The sequence below is a fragment of the Panthera uncia genome (assembly GCF_023721935.1).
Source record: "Panthera uncia isolate 11264 chromosome A1 unlocalized genomic scaffold, Puncia_PCG_1.0 HiC_scaffold_17, whole genome shotgun sequence".
NCBI lineage: Eukaryota > Metazoa > Chordata > Mammalia > Carnivora > Felidae > Panthera > Panthera uncia.
The window spans coordinates 73,805,864-73,829,304 of NW_026057577.1; the positions used below are offsets into that span (position 1 = coordinate 73,805,864).

Genomic DNA, 23,441 nt, shown 5'->3' on the forward strand with positions numbered 1-23,441 from the left:
GGCTCTGCACTGACAGTGTGGAGCCTGCTTGGGATATTTTCACTCTCTTTCTTCCCCTTCCCCACTTGTGCTCTCAATCTCTCTCTCTCTCAAAAAATAAACTTTAAAAAAGTAGTAATATACCTATCTACTCATATCAAATAAGGTTTTTAACAGAAAAAAATCCAATCTTCAGAGTTGTAATAAATTCTATTTGAATTTATTTCATAAATGAGCTTACTACATCAAGAACTGTTTATTATTATGTGACAGTATATTTAAGTCCTTATCTCATTGGTGAGTTCTCCCTTTATTTAAAAAAAATGACAAATTTTCAGTCTATTGATCAACCTTAGACTGACCCAAAACTTACATCCTTTAAACTGCTTCAGAACCTTCATTAGGAGAATGGTACTAATTTTAAGTTCAGTGATCACTTCATGATGAATAATTATTTTGGAAACCGAATCTGCTTTGCTCTCCAGGTTAATGAAAAAGAGCCTCAGTGGGGATATCATCCGAACACAGAAGCTGTCATTTATCATTAGAACAGCTGGCCGACATTTTCCTGGGCACTTGCTGGCATGGGATTTTGTCAAAGAGAACTGGAATAAGCTTGTGCAGAAGTAAGTGTCTCAGATAACTACTAATTTTTAGTATTCTCCAGTTCTGCATTTAAAAATGTTCTCAGTGTTGTATTGATTCACAAGATTTAAGATTTGCTGTGAGAGGAAAAATGCTTCACTGACAGTTGAACTGAAGCACCCAGAAATTTCCACCCTTGTAAATGTCATTCCATAATGTGAGGCATTAACGGTGGTGCTCCATTCGAATGCTAATTAAGCCCAACCAGGCTTGACACTTAGTCACTTAGCTTCACATGGCCACGGACTATTTGAGAATAGCTCTTGGGTTATGTGTTTTGAAAAGTACCACTTCATTGCCAAAGAATCAGTTAAGAATTCACACCCACCTCAGTAGCACATGGAGCATTTAATTTCTTTTAAAGTAATAATAGATTAAATGGATTAATAATTTATCTGGGTATCCTTAACTCCTGCCTTTTTCTGCCCAGCTTTTCGTCCTACTGACAGTGAGTGTATGTAGGATTACTCCTAATACACTGAGCTTCATTACCCTGGAGCAGGATTTCACTTTGCCTTTGGCCTGTGTAATTTATAGTAAAGTATTTCCTTTGCACTCAAGAACTTTGTTTCCCAACAGCTGCCTCATTTTTTTTTCTCTCTTTTTGCTCTTGTATTTGTGTTTCTTCAGGTTTCATCTGGGGTCCTATACCATACAAAGTATTGTTGCCGGGTCAACACACCTGTTTTCAACAAAGGCACATTTGTCTGAGGTTGGTTGTATAAAATGTTAGGGAGATCGGGTAATCCTTTCCTCTTAGGCTACTTGGTTTAAGTTAGGTGGTACCTTCTCATGCCAATTCCTGTCCCTCCTCTCTGTCTACTGTGGTCAGTGCTAGTGATTCTGCATTGGGATTACTTTCAAAAGGTGAATATTCAACAATGAGGAAAAATTCTGATGAGAAAGAATTTGGATTCCATTCTCAACAATATTCCCTTCTCTTCCTGATACAAATAATTGTTATAATTTTTATAAAGTTTTTTTTTATTTATTTTGAGAGAAAGAGAGAGTGCACGAGCAAGGGAGGAGCAGAGAGAGGAGAGAGAGAATACCAAGCAGGCTCCACATTGTCAGAGCCCAGCCGGAAGCAGGGCTCAGTCTCACCAACCATGAGGTCATGACCTGAGCCGAAACCAAGAGTTAGACGCTTAACTGACTGAGCTACTCAGGCACCCCACAAATAATTTTTTTTAATTAACCAGCATATACAAAGTTTCTTTTTAAGTGGTAATAAAATTTTTTTAAAAAATTTCATTACAAGGGTAAAACTGGACATTAATTCCAACTTTAGACTACTTCATTTACTATTACTTGGCTTTTTTTTTTTTCCTATTTTGAATTGGAAAAATTCATCCTTGTGGGAGTAAGAGGAATTCATTTCTAACATTACTTCAGATTTCACCATACTTGATCAGAAACTTGGTGTAAATACTTTGAATATTAAAGTACTTTTTGTTTCTACTCCTTTCAAGACATCAGTATAGCCATGACTAAGTTAAAGCTTATTTGAAAAGGATATTCAGAGTTACCTCTGATTTACTATTTACTCTTCTTTTCTTCTTTTGAAATACTTCTGCATGCAACTTACAGGTCCAGGCGTTCTTTGAAAATCAGTCAGAGGCAACCTTTCGGCTTCGTTGTGTCCAGGAGGCCTTGGAAGTCATTCAGTTGAATATCCGATGGATGGAGAAGAACCTTAAAACTCTGACGTGGTGGCTGTAGCATGCACACCTGCACCTCATCTTGTCGCCCATTCAGAGAGCTTGTTAACTTGGGCTCCGCTGCTTTTGCAAAAAGCCAAGGTGAAGCCAGAACCGCTGCCAAGTTGTTTGCACTCTTAGGAGTTCTAGTTAGCTCAGGGCCCGTCTGTACTTTTCATCTGTCTTTTTCGAATTGTCTTTGGGAAGTATGTAGTTATTTATTATAAAATTATATTCGCCTACATGCACCAACATCTACAAAAACAGTAAGTAATTTTTCTACTTTGAAGATAAAGAAATAGGGGGGAAAAATCTGTTTTGGCCTTCTGTTCTGTTTCTCAGTATCTGGAAAATACTGACATGGTGAAACAAGCAAAGATCTACCATGGGAGCCATCATCTTTGCAGGCTGCTGGTTTGTCAGCCATTTGTTGCTTCTTATTGATAGATGTTACTTGAATGTGGTACAACACTTGGCTTCAAATACTATGGTAATGAAGTCGATGAATCATATAACTGTTAGAAAACTGATCTCAGGTGTGCAGACCTACTTTGATTTGAGGTTTTGATTAACTCTTTATTTTCTGAAAAAAAGTTTAAATAAGATCTATAACTTATATTTTTTTTCCTGCAGAACAGCCAGGTGCTACAGAGTTTTTAAATTTTTGTTGTATTGAAAAACTAAGTAATAAGGGCAAAAGATTAAAATTTCCAAATATTTAATAATTATTTTTTCATCTTTTAGGAAAATGTTTCAAACTGAGTTAGCTTTAATTATAATTATTTTATTTATGAATTCTCCAAATCTGTACACCTTTACCACTCCCTGCCATAGATATACCTTATGTTATAAATAAGTATGTCTACATACATGGCAAGCATTTTGTTACTACTGGTGTCTTTTATCCTGACTTTATCACTATTACTAAAAATAATTTGTTTAAGTTACCTTTGACATTACCTGATCATAGACACTTTCTCTGTGAATCATACTCATGTAGATTTTCATGTTATATGGTAGGGTATATTAGAAGCATAGTAGAAGCATATTTTAAAATAGGGCCTTTGAGAAATTGAGCATTTTTATTTGAAGTTCACCATAGTACCTTAAAGGAATAAAGAGAATGTGGGATAGGAGTAATTTGATTCAGATTTAATATGGTGGGCTTTGAATTTTTTCTACTGTCAAAAACAGTACCTTTTTTTAGTTGAAAAATCAGTGGTTTTGTTTTGTTTTGTCTTTATCATGGCCAAACTAACTGATTAAAAGGAACGGCTGAGAAAAGAAAGAAAGAAAAGGGAAGATGTCCACAGCTGTGTGGTATTTTCACTCCTTGCAAAGGAGAAATACTGTACTTGAATTTTTTGAGCTATGCAGACTTCATACTTAGATTGTGGAGTTTCTTTGATTCTTACGGGAAAGACTTTCTTCCTAATAATTTTTGAGTACTTTATATTTTGTTTGAAAACATCTTGTATGTACGTAAAAAGAGTGGATACCCATTTTCAAGCACTTAAAACACTCCACAGAATCAATGGGAAAGGACACCTTTTTTTTTTTATTTTAGCAGGTATAAAGCAAAAAATATGTGGGATTGTGTATAAAATTATATTTTACTTTATGAAAATATTTTTATATAACAAGATTTAAAATGCTAGCAAGCTAAAAGCTAGCTTTCTTTAGTCCTAGTATGTTTTCCCCCAATTTAGTCTTTTCTAAACATTTACCTCTGGTTTAGGATACAAAATCTTATATCCTGAGAATCACAGAATCCTCTAAAGATGTCTTATTGAAACTGGGGTGATCGTAGGTTTTTATTTGTCTTGTGCTTCCGGAAATGAATGATAGTTTAGTTGATATGGGAAGTTGGTGTGTTTTTATATTTTTAGAGTGGGGAAACATACTAAACTTTGAGGGGTTTTTTGGTTGCTGGTTTTTTACCATATGTTATATTACTAAATTCCACTTTGATACAGAATTTAAATTTTGCTACTTCTCAAAATCAGTTAAGACTTTTCAGTTTTACCTGCCCATCTTTACATGGCTACTGTAATGTATGTTAACTCTGCATATGGCAAATCCTGTACCGAATTATAGCATCTTTCCTGAGTGCGTGCGTGTGTGTGTGTGTGTGTGTGTGTGTGTGTGTGTGTGAAGGAAGAGAGTGATGTTTAAATACTTATCAAAACATGAGTTAAAAAAGAGGTAACTTGTAATCCATTGCTATCTTTGTATTCAAAAGCTGTTCATTCCCATGATACTGGATCTATACTGGTTGTAGTGTTATTTATAGGCCTCACCTCAGTTGTTTGTAGTTTTAGCAGCCCTCCCCTCACATTTTCCCACAGGATTCCATAATTTGTAATGTTAAGCTAACCCATCTCTGTATGGCACTTCTAAAAACTATCTCTAAGTCAGGAATATAAGGTTAAGTAACCAGTAGAACATGTTACATAGTAAGTATAACTAGCTTTTGAAGATTATATTACCCCAAACCTTATCTTTGCCCCTGCATCTTGTAGAGCTCAAATAGATGGACGCACAGCAGTCACAGCACGCTTGTTTATGTAAGCACATAGGTCCATGACAGTTAAGTGCTGGTTTTCAAGTATTATGTTCATTGCAGAGAGACGATCTACATGAATGTAATGGAAGGGGCACATCATACTAGGTTATTAGGAAAGGTAAAATTGGAAATCTGGAATTGTAGAAGAAAAACGTATGCTTTGGAGATCTGGAAATAGAAATCCAAGGAGTCTAGTTTGTTCCCTTAATAGCAAGAGATTGGATACATTAAACTACAGGTGGGGTCAGCTTCCACCCCAGGCTTGTGCCTTCCTGCATCTTCTTGTTTTACATAGAGATCTCTTTAAGTTAAGTGTTGCTGTTATTTGTGAACTTCTTACCAGCACAGCTTCCACTTAAATGTTAATACTCTTTGCCATTCATGTTTTCATTTCATTGAACAAGAGCTGTCAGCAGAGTTCTGGGTACATAGAGGATATTGTGCTGCATCAGTCTCACTGGGTACAGAGCAGAGTCCCTTCTGAGCATAGCAAAATAAGGAATGAAAGTTACGTGCTGAGTTTGTTGGATTATTGGTAGCCTGTTACTGAGTTGTATTTTAAGAGTCTATGCAAACTAAAGCACCTGGACCCATAATCTGCAGTTGGACTGCTGAATTCACGTAACCCCGATTCGTTTCATGGGATTGTGCAGCTCAGGACACATACCATCACCGAGGACAGCATTTTCTCAGCTGAGTCTGAAAAACAAGAATTTCAAATTCTCTGCAAATCTGAATTTCATACATAAGATGCAACTCTTTTTCTACCCTTTGCCTTGTCATTTCGTTTTTATTGGAATTAACTCTTTTGTAAAGAGCTTCTTCTCTCCCCCCTCTGACACTCCCATTTGTACTGTTTTGTTTTTTATTTTTTGGGTTCTTTGTCTTTTTTTTTTTTTTTTTGCATTCTTTTATTTTGCACTTCATTCTCTGCATTAGTAAGTACTAAATTAAAAGTGGCAGTCCAAAAGTTATGATAAGTTTCCTCTTCTCCCTTTCCTTATTGCCTACATGTTCAATAGCTAATAAAATAGTTGATTGATTTCTTTGAGTGGCTTTTTGGGGGTATATACTTTTTTTTTTAATGTGCATATGTGGTTTTGATATGTTTTTATTTTCTTTCACTTTGTAAACTTTTTCTGATAGTGAAATTCTGTCCTGTGAAAAATCTCTTCCACCTGCCCATAATTGCCTGTGTGGGCAATAGGTACAGAGTAGTTATGTGATGTTTCTTTTTTGGAAGTTGATGGTGATATTGAGGGGAGAGCAGAGTATGTTCTTTTTAAAAATGTGTACAAGATGTTTTTGCTGCTATCTTGTGGGTGTCATTTCATTTTGCACTTAATTCATCTTTCCCATGGATATGTAAATATCTAATGAACTGTGGAGGTCCAGAAGTAGGACACATGTCCCACTTACCCCTCTCCATATTGCCTGCATGGACAGTAGCTAATAGAGTAGCTGTGGGTGCTCTTGTCTTGATCTAGTCTTGGGGGCTCGGGCTTGTATATCATTCTTTCAGGTGTGTGTGTGTGTATATATGTTATGCTACTTTTTTACATTTCATTTTTATATGTCCCTTTGCATGTATGCATATATACTTAATGAAAGTTGAAGTTCAGAGTATGACAGATTTCCTCTTTTTTCTTTTCCTTATTGCCTCCTTGGGCAGTAGCTAATACTTTGTTTTGTTTTGTTTTGTTTTTGAGGGGGGATGGGAAGTAGGGTATGTACTTAATGTATATAAATAAGTTTGCTACTACTTTGTATTACTTAATTCATTTCGTACTTTGCCCTTCTCAGAGGACATTAAAGTACCTAATGAGACGTGGAGGTCCGGATGTATGACAATCTCCTCTTGTACCCTTCCCCTATTGCCCATGTGGGCAATAGCTAGTAGAATAGTTGTTGGAGTGGGGTTTGGGGGGAGGGTGGGGGTGGGGACAGGGATGTGTACATGTTGTATATACCTGTTTTTACTACCAAGTTGTATTATTTCATTGGGTGCCCACACTGGAAGGTACCCAATGAACCATGGAGGTCCGGATGTATAACAATCTCCTCTTCTCCCCTTCCCTTATTGCCTGCATGGGCAATGGCTAGTAGTTAATTAGTTTCAGGGGTTCTTTTGTGGGCTCGGGGGTAAATACTTTTAAATATATATATACATGTATATATATATGTGTGTGTGTGTGTGCACACACACACATTTTTACTTCCTTATTACAGTATTTCACTGGGTACCCAGTCCTTCACTTGGACCCATAGGTTCCTAATGAACCGTGGAGTTCTAGATGGATAGCAATCTCCTCTTCTCCCTTTCCCTTTTTATCTACATAGGCAATAATTTTAAAGTAGTTCGGTTTTTCTGAAGTTTTGGTGTGTGGGAAGGGACAAAGGGCAGAATATATACTTTTGAAAACTGTATATACAGTGTTTGTTACTATATTGTGTTATTCCATTTTGTACCGCGTCCCTTACTTGGACGTGTGGGTACCTAATGAGACGTGGAAGTCCGGTTGTATGAAAATCTCCTCTTGTCCCCTTTCCTTATTGCCTCTGTGGGCAATAGTTTAGAGTAGTTTTAGATTAATTTTTTACTCTACTGCTCCCTCCCTTGAGAGGGTGGGGATATATACACTTTTCAATGTATATGAATGTTTTTGTTCCTTTTTTCTGTTACTTCATTTTGTACCTAGGTCTCCATGGATATTTAGGTACATGATGAAAATTAAGGTTCATTCTATGAAGAAAATCTCCTCTTGGCCCCTTCCCTTGTTGCCTATCTGGGCAATGACTAGTGGTGTAGTTGTTTAGATGGGTTTTTTTTTTGGCAGGGTGGTGGGGGATTTCTGGGTTTACGGTTTTAAAAATGTATATAAATGTCTGCTGCATGTTTTTTGTTTGCTTTTTTGTTTTTGTGGCTTGCTGTTTTACTTCAACCAGGTTTGTTTGTTGGTTTGTTTGTTTGTTTGGATTTGTAGATCTCAAATGTAGTGCAGAGGCCCAGATCCGGAGACATGATAAACCTTTTCTCCCTTCCCTTATAGCCTGTGCACAATTGTAGGACTTGGTTTCTGTTTTTTGTTTTAGAGGTTATTAATGGGGAATGGGCTTATTAGATAAGATAGGTGGTTTTTTTAAATGTATATAAATGTTTCTGCCTCTTTTTGGTGTTCATTTCGTTTTGAATCTAGTGCTTCTCATGACTATTTAGGTACTTCATGAAAGTTGCGATTGATTCTATGAACAATCTCCCCTACTCCCCTTCCCTCATTGCCTGGTGGGCAGTGGTAGAAGAATAGATGTTTCGTTTCTTTTTTTGGAGGGGTGGGGGGTGGGGGAAGTCTGTGTGTGTGTGTGTGTGTGTGTGTGTGTGTGTGTGTGTGTGTGTGAATTTTTTAATGTATATAAATGTTTGCTACATTTTGTGTGTTATTTCACTTAGTAACCAGTCCTTTGCTGGGACTTGTAAGTACATAATGAAACACGGAGGTCCATACGTATGATAAATCTCCTCTGCTTCCCTTCCCTCACTGCCTGCATTGGCAATAGTTTTATAATTTGGGGTGTTTTTTTAGGGGGAGAGATAATTTGGGTGGGTAGTGGGGAAAGGATAAGGATAGCGTACAAACTTTTAAAAAATGTATATAAATGTTTTCGTATTAATTGATTTTGTACCTACTCTTAGCATGGATGTATAGGTACTGAATGAAAATCGAGGATCAGTGTATGACAAATCTCCCCTTCTCCCCTTTCCCTTATTGCCTGTGTTGGCAATAGTGAGTAGAATAGTTGTGTATTGTTTATTTACTTGGCTTTTTTTTTTTTGGAGGGGTTTCTATTTTTGGTAGGGGAATATTCTTAATACATATGAATATATTTCCTTTCATTTTGTATTTAGTTCTTCGCATGGCTATCTATGTAGGGACCTAAAGGAAATTGAGTTTCATAAATTGACAGTTCACTTCTTCCTTCCCCACATATTTCCTCATTTATCAGTGGCTAGTATAGTTGTTGTTCTGTGCTTATTTTGTTTTATTCTCTAGGAAATATGCCTTTAAAAGTATAAATATATTTATGCGCATATCTAATCTGTTTCCCTCTTTTTTTTTTCATTATTTTTTGTTAATACTTAGTCCCTTGCAGGGCTGTGCATGGATCTAACAAAAATAAAGTCCCACCAGATCCCTGTCCTGTGACTTGAGAGGCATTGGGGTGGTGTAACTAATGGCTAACAAATGTACAGCAAATAAGATGGGAGCAGACACTTGGGCATGGTTGAGTTGTGAAAGCTAATCAGGGTCAGCATTTCTTACATTGATTCAAACTGAAGGAAAGGGTGAGACGGGACCTGTACTGTGGAAATTCCAGAAAGGCAAGAGGATCATACTAAGTAAAAAGTGTGTTTAACGTTCATTGCTGATTAATCTTTTAGTAACTGGTAAGCCAGTAAAAGTGCTGCCTAGAACTCATTTGAAGACCCTTGAGAGTAGCTTCTTTTGGGGGCTGGAATTCTGATTTATCTACAGAAGTCTCTTGCAGTTCTATAGATAGCATATTCTCGTGTAGCCAATAAAAATTATTTTGACTTTTGGAATGAACTTTTTGAGTTATTGCCATGGTTCTAGTGAATAACAACATGGGCCCAAAAATCATTCCCTTAAGAATTGGGGGGCTAGCCCTCCTGTCTTTCAACACCCATCTATGGGAGGGCAAGTTGGTCCTTTCTTACCCAGAGCTCTTCTGTGTGGCTGCATCTCTCCCTTCCATTCTCCATTAGCTGGACCATTCTTGTTCTTTTTTTTCTTCTCCTTCTCCTTCTCCTTCTCCTTCTCCTTCTCCTTCTCCTTCTTCTTCAGTGCCTGCAGTATTAGATGTTATACTCAAGTACACTTAAACATGTAAGCCGGTGTTGCCTCATCAGCTCTATGTTTTTGCATGCATTTCATATATCCAGATGTGTGTGTTCGCTTTCTTGAATCATATTGACTCTTCATCCACCACATGGTAAATGTTAGGACTCCACATTTGTCTGTATCAAAGAAAATGCATGTGTAAAATCCCTCACTCCCTCCCTACCTCTCTTTCTTTCCTCCTTGTTTTTTTTCCTTCAAGCTTCTGAGCAATCTTTGTTTCTAATGCTGAAGGTTTGCTATATTATTTTGTTCTATTATATATATTTTTTAGAAACGTTGCTAGATAGGACTCCTAGAACATTTGCGAAGAGATGTCATTTACCATATCAAACTCTCAGGTCCTAGTGTTGAAATATTAGCCTGTACTTTGCTTATTTATACCTGCTGCTGTAGAAAAAACAAAAGTTTGTTCATGACACATGTAATTATGATCATAAATAAGAGAGAAAGGGACACCTTTTTGAAATTAGTCATGGTAGTCATTAGTGATATCTCTGAGCAGTTCTTAATTTGAAATACTTCAAAGAAGTAAAGGTCATGGATTAGCTGAATGAAATGCTCCAGAAGTTGTGCTGTATAAACCATCAGTACAATAATACACTTGTGTATGTATGTGTGTGTGTGTGTGTGCATATATGTATGTATGTGTGTATATATATATATATATATATATATATATATATGAAATGAGAATTACAGCATAATTGGAGCATTTGCATTAATGAGCAAACTCACGCTGAGACAAACTTAGTCTCCTAGCCGTCTTGATTAAACCCAAGTGTTCCACGTTGCTATGAAGAGTAGTAGTCTCTTTCAAACACTTTGAAAAGTAATTATTTGGAAACTTGTAAAACTATTACGTTTTTGTATTTAGACACCTATACGGATCTTCACTTCTTTGAATCTGAGCTTGTGGGTGGAATTCTAAATTTGTATCATAACCTGTCTTTTGTGGAAAATTTTGAAAACAGTATGTGTAATATAATATATATGCAAATTGTGTTGTGTCACTTGTAAAGGGAAAAGGCTTATTTTTCTTTATACTTCTGATAACTTGTTTTGCATATGACCAGCACTGACTGAAAGGCATGTGTAATTGCAAACACTGTTGCTTTTTCTTTTTTGTGAAGTGAAAATAAAGTATTTAAATATAAATACTGTGTGGACTATTTGGATAAATAAATTGTATATATAAAGTGGTACATCTTCTCAGATTATATACTCTACAAGGGTAATGACTGTATTCACTGTATTGCATTATTTGTTTTTTACCCCACTAGTACCCCAGTATCTCTACTGCCTGTAACTCAAGGTTTCTCAGGCTCACACTGTTTGATATCTGGGGCTCTCCCGTGCATTCTGTGATGACTAGCAGCATCCTTGGCCTCTAATGCAAGTAGCAAATATGGGCTAATGGAACTTCCCCCACCCCCAGTGTGACAACGAAAAATGTCTTAAGACATTGCCAAATTTCTCCTGTGATGGGGTGGGGTGGGGATTAAAACTTTCAGTGGATGCATGGAGAAGGGGGCTCAGTAATAGTTATATGAACTGTAGGGCAATTATTTACTTTTTAGACTGAATTGCTTCCTATAAACACCCAGTACCAGTTGATACAGTAATAATTCAGTACCTAAATCAGAATGAGACATGTAACTACTTATGCCAGTGAAACCAAGGAACACTTACTATCTGAAGGTGAAAGGACACTAAATGTTATCAAAGGACACCCCTTGCTTTGATTCACATGTAATTGGAGTGGGAGTGCACAGCTGTTATCAAGGGACACTGCAATAGTTATGTTCCTGGTCATGTCTACAAAAGGAGTTTCTCTGTTCTAACCCCATGAGTAATCTTGAGAATTGAGAATTTCTTAGGCTTCCAGATATGAGAACTAGAACCAATGTTCTCTTCCAGTAATTGTTAGGGCTTAAAGTTGGGCATTTTAGAGCAAATACAGTGTCTCTTAATCCCTTTACCCAAAAACCTGTTTCTGGGGACACAAAGAAACCTTGAAGCCATACCTTCTTACAATCTCCTATGGTGATCATTAATATATTGGAGAATCAACAAAGTGAAGGCAACCCACTGAATGGAGAAGATATTTGCAAGTGATCTGTTTAGAGGTTAATATCCAAAATATATGAATAACTTCTACAACTCTACACTAGAAAACCAAATAATCTGATTAAAATGGGCAGGAGACCTGAATAGACGTTTTTCTAAAGAAGACCCGATAGCTAGCCAACAGATACATGAAAAGATGATCAACGTCACTCATCATCAGAGAAATGCAAATAAAAACCACAATGAGATATCACCTTACACCTGTCAGAATGGCTAATATCAAAAAAAACAGGAAATACCAAGCGTTGACAAGGATGTGGAGAAAAAGGAACCCTCATGCACTGTTGGGGATGTAAATTAATACAGCCACTATGGAAAACAGTATGGAGGTTCCTCACAAAATGAAAAATAGAATTACCGTATGATCCAGCAATTCCACTACTGGATATTTATCCAAAGACAATGAAAACACTAATTTGAAAAGATATACACATCCCTATCTCTATTGCAGCATTATTTGCAACAGCCAAGACATGGAAGGAACCAAAGTATCCCCTTGATAGATGAATGGATAAAGCTGTGGTATGAACGTTATTCAGGCATAAAAAAAGAATGAGATCTTGCCATTTGTAACACAATAACCTAGAGGTTATTGTGCTAAGTGAAATAAGACTGAGAAATACCATGTGATTTTGCTTATAGGTGGAGTCTAGAAAACAAAGCAAAAACACACCCATAAACACAGAGAACAAACTGGTTGGTGGTTGCCAGAGGGGAGAGAGGTAGGGGCATGGGCAAAATGGGTGAAGAGGAGTGGGAAGTACAGGTTTTCAGTTACAGAATGAATAAGTCATGGGGATGAGCGATATAGCATAAGGAATACAGTAAATGGTATTGTAATAATGTTGTAGGGTGACAGGTGGTAGCTAAACTTGTGAGCATATGTATGGAGCGGTTCAATCACTATGTTGTACACCAGAAACTAATGTAGTATTGTGTTGTCAACTAAACTTCAATAGGTAATAGTAATGTACTGGGGTAATGTTCTTAGAAATTTTGATTTTGATCAAAATCTTCTGGTTACATTTTTTATACTTTTTTATTCATGGATATCTGCAGTAAACAGTTGAACTAAAACCCATTATAAATGTAGAGAAGAGGGGCGACTGAGTGGCTCAGTCGGTTGAGCATCTGACTTTGGTTTAGATCATGATCTTGCTGTTTGTGGAATTGGGTCCTGTGTTGGGCTCTGTGCTAAGAACTCAGAGCCTGGAGACTGCTTCGGATTCTCTGTCTCCCTCTCTCTCTGCCCCTCGCCCAGTCACTCTCTTTCTCTCTCAAAAATAAATACACATTAAAAAAAAACTTTATTTTTCAAAATCATTTTTAGAATCCATGCACAGGAGAGTTTGATTTGGTTATATTTTCTTTTTGCTTTACTTCAATTCATACCATAAAGCCCTACACACCTCCTGCAACACACACACACACACACACACACACACACTCAAGCATCTAGTGCTTCCTAAAACTTGTGAGTTGAACAATCGACTTACATGCTATACAGGAGTGTTATTACCAGAGAGCAAAAACATACTTTAAAATCATCATCACAGCCTACCTTCTATAGTCAATAATTAGTGATATGTTTCCAATGCTTTCTGCTTGTTCTTCATTTTTACTATGTACTTCATTTTCTTATGGATGGCCATCCAATCGATTATGTGATTGTGATTTCTATTGTTGGCTGAGCTGAATTATAATCAGGACTTTTGCTTATACATCTAAAAACTTTTATTCTTACTATGCCGCTCATTTTTTTTGAAGGAAGAATGTAATGTAACATAGTAAAATAACCAAATAGAGTGGTGAAAGTAGATGACGTTGCCATAGTTGAACTGTTGAGCAGGCCACACCAGGAGGCAATAGATTCAAAGAAGTCAGGGACAGACAAGAAGCCATGTCAGCTTAGGAAAGGCTTATTTATAAAGGGGACTCGGCGTGTTGCTTATTCACATGCCATTTGTATAGAAGCCAAGTGTGGGAAACAAGAAGCCCTTTTGTTCCATGTTTTCTCATGCTGCTCATCTATGTGAACATAGCCCATGTGATCCTTGGTTGCTTCATCAGGATTGTACATTGGCTGCCCTGGTATTTATGGCTGAGTATATCTTCATTTACTTTGCCTCCTAGCCTTTTGTGATTTTTAACTTGACCAAATGCTTGGAATGTTAGTATTTTTACATGGTAGCAAAAGGCAATGATTTCTAGAAATTTAAATATTTGAAATGCTGTGGAACATAGACTGGCATCAATCAGGACTGGAACTGGTTCCTGGTACAGTGATTTTCCACTTGTCTCTTAATTCCTATTAGCCTCAGTTGTCTCCATTAATAAAACAGAGATACTGCCTACCTTGTGAGGTTGTTAGCATTAAATAAAATATCTATAGGGTGTCTCTGTGGCTCAGTGGGTTAAGCGTCCAACTCTTGGTTTCGGCTCAGGTCACGACCTTACAGTTCTGGAGTTCGAGCCCTGTGTCACGCTCCGTGCTGAGAGATTCTCTCTCTCTCTCTCTCTCTCTCTCTCTCTCTCTCTCTCTCTCTCTCCCCCCCCCCCTTCCTTGCTTGTGATTTCTCTCTCTCAAAATAAATAAATAAATAAACTTAAAAAAATAAATAAATAAAATATCTATGAATTACCTAGTACAATGCCTGTAAATATAACAGTGACATGGTAAATACCACTGCCATTGTTAAAACTGCCTGCTGTTTTCTGGGGTGTATGGATGTTAACACCATCAGTTACAGATGGAAATGAGTTTTTTAATTGAATATGGTTATATAACTTGCCAGTTAGGAAATTAGGGAAATACTTTCAGTCTAATCCTCTTTGTAAATTTAAGCCTTAAATATGCAGATTTAATTTGAGAGTTATTGTAGTACATTAGAAAAAGCATGAAGTTATATAGATTTCACTGAATTTGGTTAATTATAAATAAGTATGAAATAAAATCTTGATTATTGCCTAATGCAGTGGTGGTAATGACACCTATTTTGCAGTAATAACATCAGGTACAGGTATACAGGAAATAGATCTGGTACTTCGTATATGCTCGTAAATACTCTTTTTTCCTTTCAATAATTTATTTGCCTTCAGTATGCAAAACAATCAAGCATGTACGAGTGTCCATTCTACCTAGAAAATATTGTGTACAACTTTGGGCATGGCAGAGAAATTGGCCAAATGTGTTAAGATCTCTCTTAGTGCTAGAAAGAACTTTCCATATGATACAGTCTAATTCCCTAATTTTACTGATAATGTAAAGGAACTCAGAAGCTCTGCCTTAGCTATGACCCCCAAATATAACATTATATGTTAAATTTGTATATGTGTTTGTATTAGAAAAAGTTTGTGTCGCCTTTGCGACAAAGGATGTGCAAATGCCTACAGGATACTATTTCCTTGGAAATAAGAATATTAGAATTTACTGTTGAAAGAGGTGTTTCATTTTAACATAGAGTGTGGAGCTAAAACTATCCTAATATTTTAACTTTAAACTCAATAATGTGAACAATCTACCATGATTTTGAAAGAGTAGATATATGGTATATTATCATATGCCCTTTTTTGTCTGTTTGAACTAAGTGGGTACAAGAAAGTAACCTCTCTTGGGTGGAAGATGCTAATGTCAGGGAGGTTCAGAAAGACTTCTCTCCCCGCCAAGGGAAATATCAGGGAAGAGGAAGGGGTGGTTAAAACAGTGGTGAGGTGCCAAGTGCTGTAATGGTTGATAGCTTCACCAACTACAGGTAGAAGATGAGGATGAACCATTTTCCTAAAGTAGTTTGAAGTCAGCCTGAGATGGGCCTTTTGTCCTTGAGTGGGCTGTAGAATCCTTGACTGTGGGTGCTGACTGCTGTCTTTCTTATGTTTCTACAGACTCCCTGTTGCCAGAAGGTCAGGAACTTAAGGAAGTTTACAGTCGTGGGAAGAGACAATATTAAAACACAGTTTTAAAACCATCCACTTGACATATTTAGTCTTTACTGGGAATTGGGTAGGGGGAAATAACCTGGATGTCAGTTGACCTTCCTCTGCCCTGCATCCATGCCCATGGTCTCTTTTCTGCCTTGAGCAAACCTGGGCTTAGAACCTAATACCTCTTTAAGATTCCTTCCCACAAACTCACTATAGCCAAAGCATTACTGAACAATGCAGATTTTCCCTAGGATTCTATAGGGGAGAATCTCTCACATGCCACAACAAACAGCTTCATCATCACTTGATATTTCTCTTCTCCAGGGCCTCTCCTTTACCCTGTTGTTTCTGTGGGATCTTTTCACTTCCTGTAATCATCCAAAACATGCATGCACACAGCCACACAGATACACACACGTGCACCTTGCTGACTGCTCACTCTTACTCCTAGACATCTCCTTGAACTTGAAATGTCTCTCCTCCGTGGCATTGCACTTTGGCCGCCTCACCCAGATGCACATGGCCAAGTGCGTCAGGAGCTCAAGGAAACTAATGGCCTGAAGTTAGCAGCTGGTCCCTTGATTTAGTGGACCCGTACAGACGGCTTTTTGCTATTTGGACATACTCCTTGGAATCTTATCCCTTACTCAAAGCAGCTTATCAACTCTTTATTTCAAACAAGCACATTGTTCTCATAAAAAGAAACTTTCTCTCTCTCTTTTGACTGGCAACCAATTTCTTCCTGTTTTTCTAAGCTAATATGAAAATTGGCTTATAATATCTGAGCACGTCCTGACTTTGGGTGAGAGAAAGCAGCCATAAGTTGAACCGGTAGAAGAAGGAAGCCAGGCCATGTTTCTCAAATGTTTTTTATGGCCCATTCACTCAATAAATATTTGTAATCATCCACTATGCACCAGGCCTTGTGCTAGGTGGGTACATGATGCCTGACTCTAATGTGAGCAGCTGGCTGCAGCTGGGAGAATGCCACCTGGACTTTATAAACACTGGCTGCGTGGTGGGTGGTAAATAGTTGAGGGCAGTTGGGTTCATGAGGAACAGAAGTGAAGGGCGTCCCCTGGGAGGTTTTAAGCTACGATGTAGGTAGTTCTGCAGCCACCTCAGAAACAGCAAGTGCCTGGAGTGGAAGGGGGTGGGGATCGGGGTGGGGACACTGGCTCCCCAGCCAGAATTCCCCCTCCGCTCCTGTGGGTGTGTGGTGCAATGTGAAAAACGGAGGCCTCTCCCCAGATGCTGCATGAGTGCCCACATGTCCCGCCTCATGTCACTGATTGGGAACCAAAGACACTTGATTCGCACTGAGGAACCACACAGGTATTCATTCCTGAGGGTGTTCCAAGTGAATGACAAGAGGCTGGAAGTTAATTGCCTGTTTCAGTTTCACTCCAGGTTTCCCTTAAGTTCTAATTAGCAATAAATGAGCTTGGCTCACCTCAGCCTACGTTGTGAGAATGCTTCCTTGTCTGAGTTGCTCAGGGTAGCCAGGCGAGAACAAGGAGAGTGTTTCAAGATAGACTTCTAAATCAGGGAGTCTCGATTACACCACAGTTCAATAAAAGGGAGAGGGCTTGTAGCTGCCTGCACGTTGAAAACTTACAGGTGAAGTCACAGAGTATGATTAATTAAACACGCCACACAGGAGACGCGCTGATTGTCTGCTTGGCTTCAGATGACAGGCACCGCGCCTCCTGTATTTCTGTCAGTGTCATCTAGCCTCAGGAATTCTAGCGGCAGTTCTGATCTTTGACCTCTCTGAGGTCCTTACCTTAAATTAAGAACAGTCTGCAGAGGTCTTTTATTTATTTATTTATTTATTTATTTATTTAACCAATGAGAACAAGCTTTCGGATGCAGCTACCAGGATTACCTAGTTAATAATAGTAATGTGATGGGTGGCCGTGGAGATGCCAGGGGGACCACTGAGGTGAGCTCTCACCTCCAAGGACAGAAGATTCGGTGAAGTCCAGGAGAAGCTGACAGGTGTGCTGGGTCCTCAGCTGCTAGAGGGAATGCTTAATTCAATTTGGAACAGACCTCCCAAGTGACCTTTCCAAACCTTGTTTTTTGTGCTAATCCACAAAGGGTGGCGATTCACTGAGGAACTGCACAAAATACGGAATGCTTCACAAGTTTGTGTGTTATCTTTGCTGAGGGGCCATGCTAATCTTCTCTGTATCGTTCCAGTTTTAGTGTCTGTGCTGCCCAAGCGAGCATGGCAGAAGTCTAAGAACTTGTGATGCAGTGCCAGCAGTAAGTGGGTGAAAAACTCTGGTGGCTTCTGTCCTTGCCCAGTGCTCACCAGGAATGAACAAAAGCAGGTAAGAAGACTTGTTTGCTCTGAGATGGCTTAGAATCCATGCAGCCCATGTGGAAGGAATCTGAGTTGTACAGACACTAGGGAAATTTGAGTCAATCATAACAAATCCTGGAAAATGTGCTCCTGTGAGAGGACATGAAAGAAAAAATGTTTCATGAGGACTGGCCAAAAATGGAAATGCTTTTCTCTGTTTGAAAGAGATGCTTAGCTAGCTCTAAGGATTTCCTACCTGCCTTCAAGGTGGCCAAAGCTGTTATCTGATTTATGTAGCCCAGAAATCTCCAGTAGCCAAGAAATGAGTTGGGCTGTCCTGAGTAGGACTTGCTCCAGCAGGAGCCCTGGTAGGTGGTGCTTTCCCAGGACAGCCAGATTCCATCTGAGAGGAGGCAGTGCATGGACTTGGGTGGAGGCTACCCCCTCCCACAGGTGGGAAAGTGCTGCCAGGTCTCTGCAGGCAAGGAGTCTTCTCTAGGATTTGTGAAATAAAGGTTCTTGTGGGTTAGGCAAGAAGAGTGTGGTCCTCAGAGGTGTTCCTTGGTTGCCTTGCTGATGGTTGTCCTGGGTTAGCCCATCAGCCTGCTCAATCCGTACTGAGGCTGATGTACTGTTTGCCATTAAATGTGGCTCCAAAGGACATCATACTGAGTATACAGAAGAGAACTTCAGCTCAGGGTCCTCAGCCTACAGCTGCTCTGGGAAAATATCCTCTCTCACTCCCTACCAGACCAGCTCTGCAAATAGTTGGTAGAAAAACAGAAGATACATTTAGACAAGACTAGTAAGAAGGATGGGTATTTGAAGGTATTGGGCATTGGACTTCTATTGGAGAAGGCAGTCTGGCAAACATGACCTGTGTAACTCCTGTGTAACCTTTTGTAGCTCCACTCTTCACAAGGGTTTGTTCAAGGTCATGATGTTTTGAGGCAGGTGCTTCATGATTTAGAATCCTAAGCTTATTGATGCTCCATACACTCTAGTAGTCCACTTGTGCAGACTCTCCTAGGAGGGTAAGAAGCATTCCTGGGGCAGGGTAGACTCTCCCTTGCTTTATGCAGGCCAGCCAGTGGCTGGGGATGGGGTGGGGAGAGACAGGTCGATCAAATCTTATAACATCTCAAGTGGATGGTGCTACTCAGTTCCCCAAATCCTTGTATATAACTCTTCTCTCCTTTCCTACTCTGGATAAGAAATAATTTCTGGCCCTAGCAAAATAGTAGAAGCAGAAGATATCACAAGAAAAGAAAAATACAAATCAATATCCTTTATAAATAGAGATGCACAAATCAACTAAATACACAAACTGAATCCAACAATATATATAAAGTATTATCCATTATGACCGAGTGGAATTTATTCCAGGAACACAAGGTTGGTTTGACGTCCAAAAATTAATGTGATACATCATATCAATAACACATAATAGAAAATAAAAACCACATGACCATCTCACCAGATGCAGAAAGAAACACTTGACAAAAACCAACACACTTTCATGATAAAACAATAAAGTAAGATGAAAGGAGAACTTCCTGAACTGCTAAAGGGCATCAATGAATAACACATTTAGTGGTAAAAGACTGAAAGATTTTCTCCTACGATCAGGAACAAGACAATGATATCTACTCTCACTACTTCTGTGCAATATCATACTGCAGGTTCTAGCTGGGGAAATTAGGCAAAAACAAAACAAAACAAAACAAACAAACAAAACAATAATAAAAGGCATCCAGTTAAAAAGGAATAACTAAAACTATCTCTATTTGCATATGAAATGATCTTACACATAGAAAATGCTAAAGTACCAAAAAAAAAATGTATTAGAGCTAAGAAATGAACATAAAGGTTACAGAAGACAAGATCAATGTACAAAAGTCAATTGTGTTTCTAAACAATAACAAAGGTTTCATATACAATGGCATCCAAACGTTAAAAGACTCAGGGATAGATTTAACCAAAAAAGTTCAAGATTTGTACACTTAAAACTATAAAACATTGCTAAAAGAAATTAAAGTAGACCTTAATAAATAGAAAGATCCCATGTTCGTGGGATCACTGAAACACTTAAAATTGTTAAGGTGTCAATAGTCTTCAGGGCACCTGGGTGGCTTAGTTGGTTAAGCATCTGACTTTGACTCAGGTCATGATCTGATAGTTCGTGACTTCGAGCCCCAAGTCAGACTCTGTGCTGGGTTCTGTGCTGACAGCTTGGAGCCTGGAGCCTGGAGCGTGCTTAGGATTCTGTGTCTCCCTCTCTCTCTTCTCCTCCCCAACTCATGCTCTGTCTCTCTCTCTGTCTCTTAAAAATGAATAAGTATTAAAAAATTTTTTTTTCAAGTGATGTCAATACTCTTCAAACTTATTTAGAGATTCAGCACAATTTATATCAGAATCCCAGCTGCCTTCTTTGTAGGAGCTGATGACCAGATCCCAAAATTCCATGAAAACTCAAGGAACCCAGAATAGCCAAAACAATCTTGAAAGGAAAAAAAAGTTGGAGGACTCATACAACACAATTTCAAAACCTTCTACAAGGTGACAAGAGTTAAGACAGTGTGGTACAGGCATAAGGACAGACATATAGATCAATGGGATAGAATTGAGAGTCCAGAAATAAACCTATATACTTATGGTGAGTTGGTTTTTGACAAGGGCACCAAGACAATTCAATGGGGAAAAATAATCTCTTCAACAGATAGTGCTGGGACCACTAGAAATCCATATGTAAAAGAATGAATTTGAACCACTACCTCATACCATATACAAAAATCAACAATTAATTAAAATGGATCTAAATGTAAGGACTAAATGTATTAAACTCTTAGAAGAAAAACAGCTGTAAATCTTCATGACCTTGAATTAGGTAATGGCTTTTAAGATATGACACCAGAAGCACAGGCAACAAAAGGGAAAATAAATCTGAGTTGATCAGAATTTAAAACTTTTGTGCACCAAAGGACACTATCAAGAAAATAAAGAGATACACCAAAGAATGGCACAAAATATTTTCAAATCATATATCTGATAAGAGCTTGGTATCCAGAATATATAAAGAATTCATATAATTTAACAATAAAAAGACAACCCACTTAAAAAGTGTGTAAAGGGGGGTGCCTGGGTGGCTCAGTTGTTTGTCTGACTCTTGGTTTGGTCTCAGGGCATGATCTCATGGTTTGTGGGTTCTAGCCCCTCATGGGGCTCCATGCTAACAGCACAGAGCCTGCTTGGGATTCTCTCTCTCTCTCTCTCTCTCTCTCTCTCTCTCTGTCTCTCCCTCTGTCCTGCTCACACACACATTCTCTCTCAAGATAAATAAATAAACTTAAAAAAATAATAAATTTAAAAGACGGAGAAAAATTCTGAATAGACGTTTTTCCAAAGGAGATACATAGTCAGCAAGCACATGAAAAGATACTCAACATCATTAATTACCAAAAAATGCAAATCAAAACTCTTTCATATTCACTTCACACTTATGAGGAGAGTTATACTCTAAAATATGGAAAATAATAAGTGTTGGTGAGGATATAGGAAAATTGGAACTCTCATACATGACTGGTGGGAATGTAAAATATAGAGGTCAGTTTAGCTTTTCCTCAAAGGGTTAAACATAGAGTTACTGTAAGACCCAGCAATTTCACTTTCAGATGCCCCAGAATTCAAAACAATGTTTATACAAAAATTTGTAGATGCATATGTGGATGTTCATAGCAACATTATTCATAGTAGCTAACAAGCAGAAACAACCCAAATGTCCACTAATTAATGCATAGGTTACTAAGGAAAGCAGTATATTCATTCAAAGAGTAATATTGACCTGTAAAAACGAAGTAATGATACATGCTACAACATGGATAAAGCTTGAAAACATTATACTAAGCAAAACGTGGGAGGAGAGAAATCTCATTGAGAAGGCCTAACAATTCAACTATTGTCTTCTTTCCTTCACTCTTCTGATCCTGGACAGCTAGTGCTGGGAATCTGAATGATGTGCTATGTCATATCTGTGAACTACAAATGCCCAACATTGCTTCAACAGCCTTTCTTAGAGAACTTGGTACTTAAGCTTATGGTTGAGTTATGTACCTCTCTACCCCTTTCACTGTAGCTCAGTCAAGGTTGATTGGACTAGGAATGAACATGTGGCGTAGAGGAAACAAATCACAATTTGGGTAGATCCAGTCAAGTTCTCCAAACTTCACAACATTGGGGCTTGGAGGGACTCAATTCATTAATTCACAGTGACTGGCTGGATTTATGAAGCTGATTTTTAAGGCATACTCTGCTGCAATGGTAGAGTGACCAATTCCTTCTGGTTTTCCTGAGACTTCTATGGTTTTAACACTTCCCTGGTTTTAACACAGGTATTTTCATGGTACTGTTTTTGATTTTAGTGAGGGATAAATTTCTTAGAAAACATTCATGTGATAAAGCACAAATTAGCACAGTAGAAGCTACATCTGTATTTTAGTATATGCCAGTTTCAGGCAAACAGTTTGTCTTTTCAGGCAAACTGTTTCTAGGGCAGTTTGTCACCCTAGAAGGGCACCATTGTAGAGCACGTATACACACTTGTGCAGAAATAGACAAGGGAAGCAGAGATATGAAAGCAGAGATGTAGACGTACAGGGTCAGTCAGTGAAATCAGTGAGAACTGCTGCCTTGATTCCTGATGATTTTCCAGTTCCTTCCTCTACTCACCTATTCATCCATTTATTGGACCAAAGTTTATTGAACATTCACCCTGTTTTAGGCAATTTGGTATGGCCAGAGATGGCCTTGAGGTCTGGGTTTACTTCCCACTTTTGGATTTTCCAAGATATCCAAAACCCTTTCAATAAACTCCATTTTATGTTCAGTAGGTCTCTATTCCTTGCAAGCAAAGTATCCTTAAAATACTTGTCTGCTAAAATGATGGAGGGGACAGGGAAGAGGGCAAGAAAAGGGTGTTTCAGCCTAAAAATTCTGCAACTTTGCATCAATGTGTACACTCCCCTGTTTATGGTATATGCCAACCGGTGTCTTCCTGCAAGACCAAGTTTGGGAACAGTGACACCCGTAGATCTTAATGGCTGCCAACAGGAAAGCTAAGTGGACATTTTGGACATGTGCCTTGGATGAAGAAAACTTCCAGGGTTGTTCTAAAAGTTCTCCAGTGAGTCCTGGATTTTCACGCTAGACCAGTGACTTTGAAATGTTTTTTACTTCTACCCAGAGAAAGACATATAGTAAATATAGCAGATATCACT

At 38.3% G+C, this 23,441-nt stretch overlaps 1 protein-coding gene and 1 non-coding gene across 5 annotated transcripts in view; one reads left to right on the forward strand and one right to left on the reverse strand.

Moving 5' to 3' along the window:
• The window catches only part of LNPEP (leucyl and cystinyl aminopeptidase), a 102,098-nt gene extending 83,949 nt beyond the window's left edge, over positions 1–18,149 (forward strand). For 2 of the 4 annotated variants that reach the window (XM_049647636.1, XM_049647637.1), the window contains exons 16-18: positions 465–605; positions 1,255–1,336; positions 2,215–15,901. In XM_049647636.1, coding sequence (XP_049503593.1) covers positions 465–605; positions 1,255–1,336; positions 2,215–2,346 — 355 coding nt within the window. In that variant the 3' untranslated portion in view covers positions 2,347–15,901. Of the gene's footprint in view, positions 1–464; positions 606–1,254; positions 1,337–2,214; positions 15,902–18,062 lie in introns of those variants that run through there. The other 2 variants (XR_007461316.1, XR_007461315.1) reach the window with 2 other exon arrangements.
• LOC125935839 (U6 spliceosomal RNA) lies at positions 17,986–18,092 on the reverse strand. The gene has a single exon (XR_007461823.1). It is a non-coding gene; the product is annotated as a U6 spliceosomal RNA (small nuclear RNA).
• Positions 18,150–23,441: the final 5,292 nt, after the last annotated feature.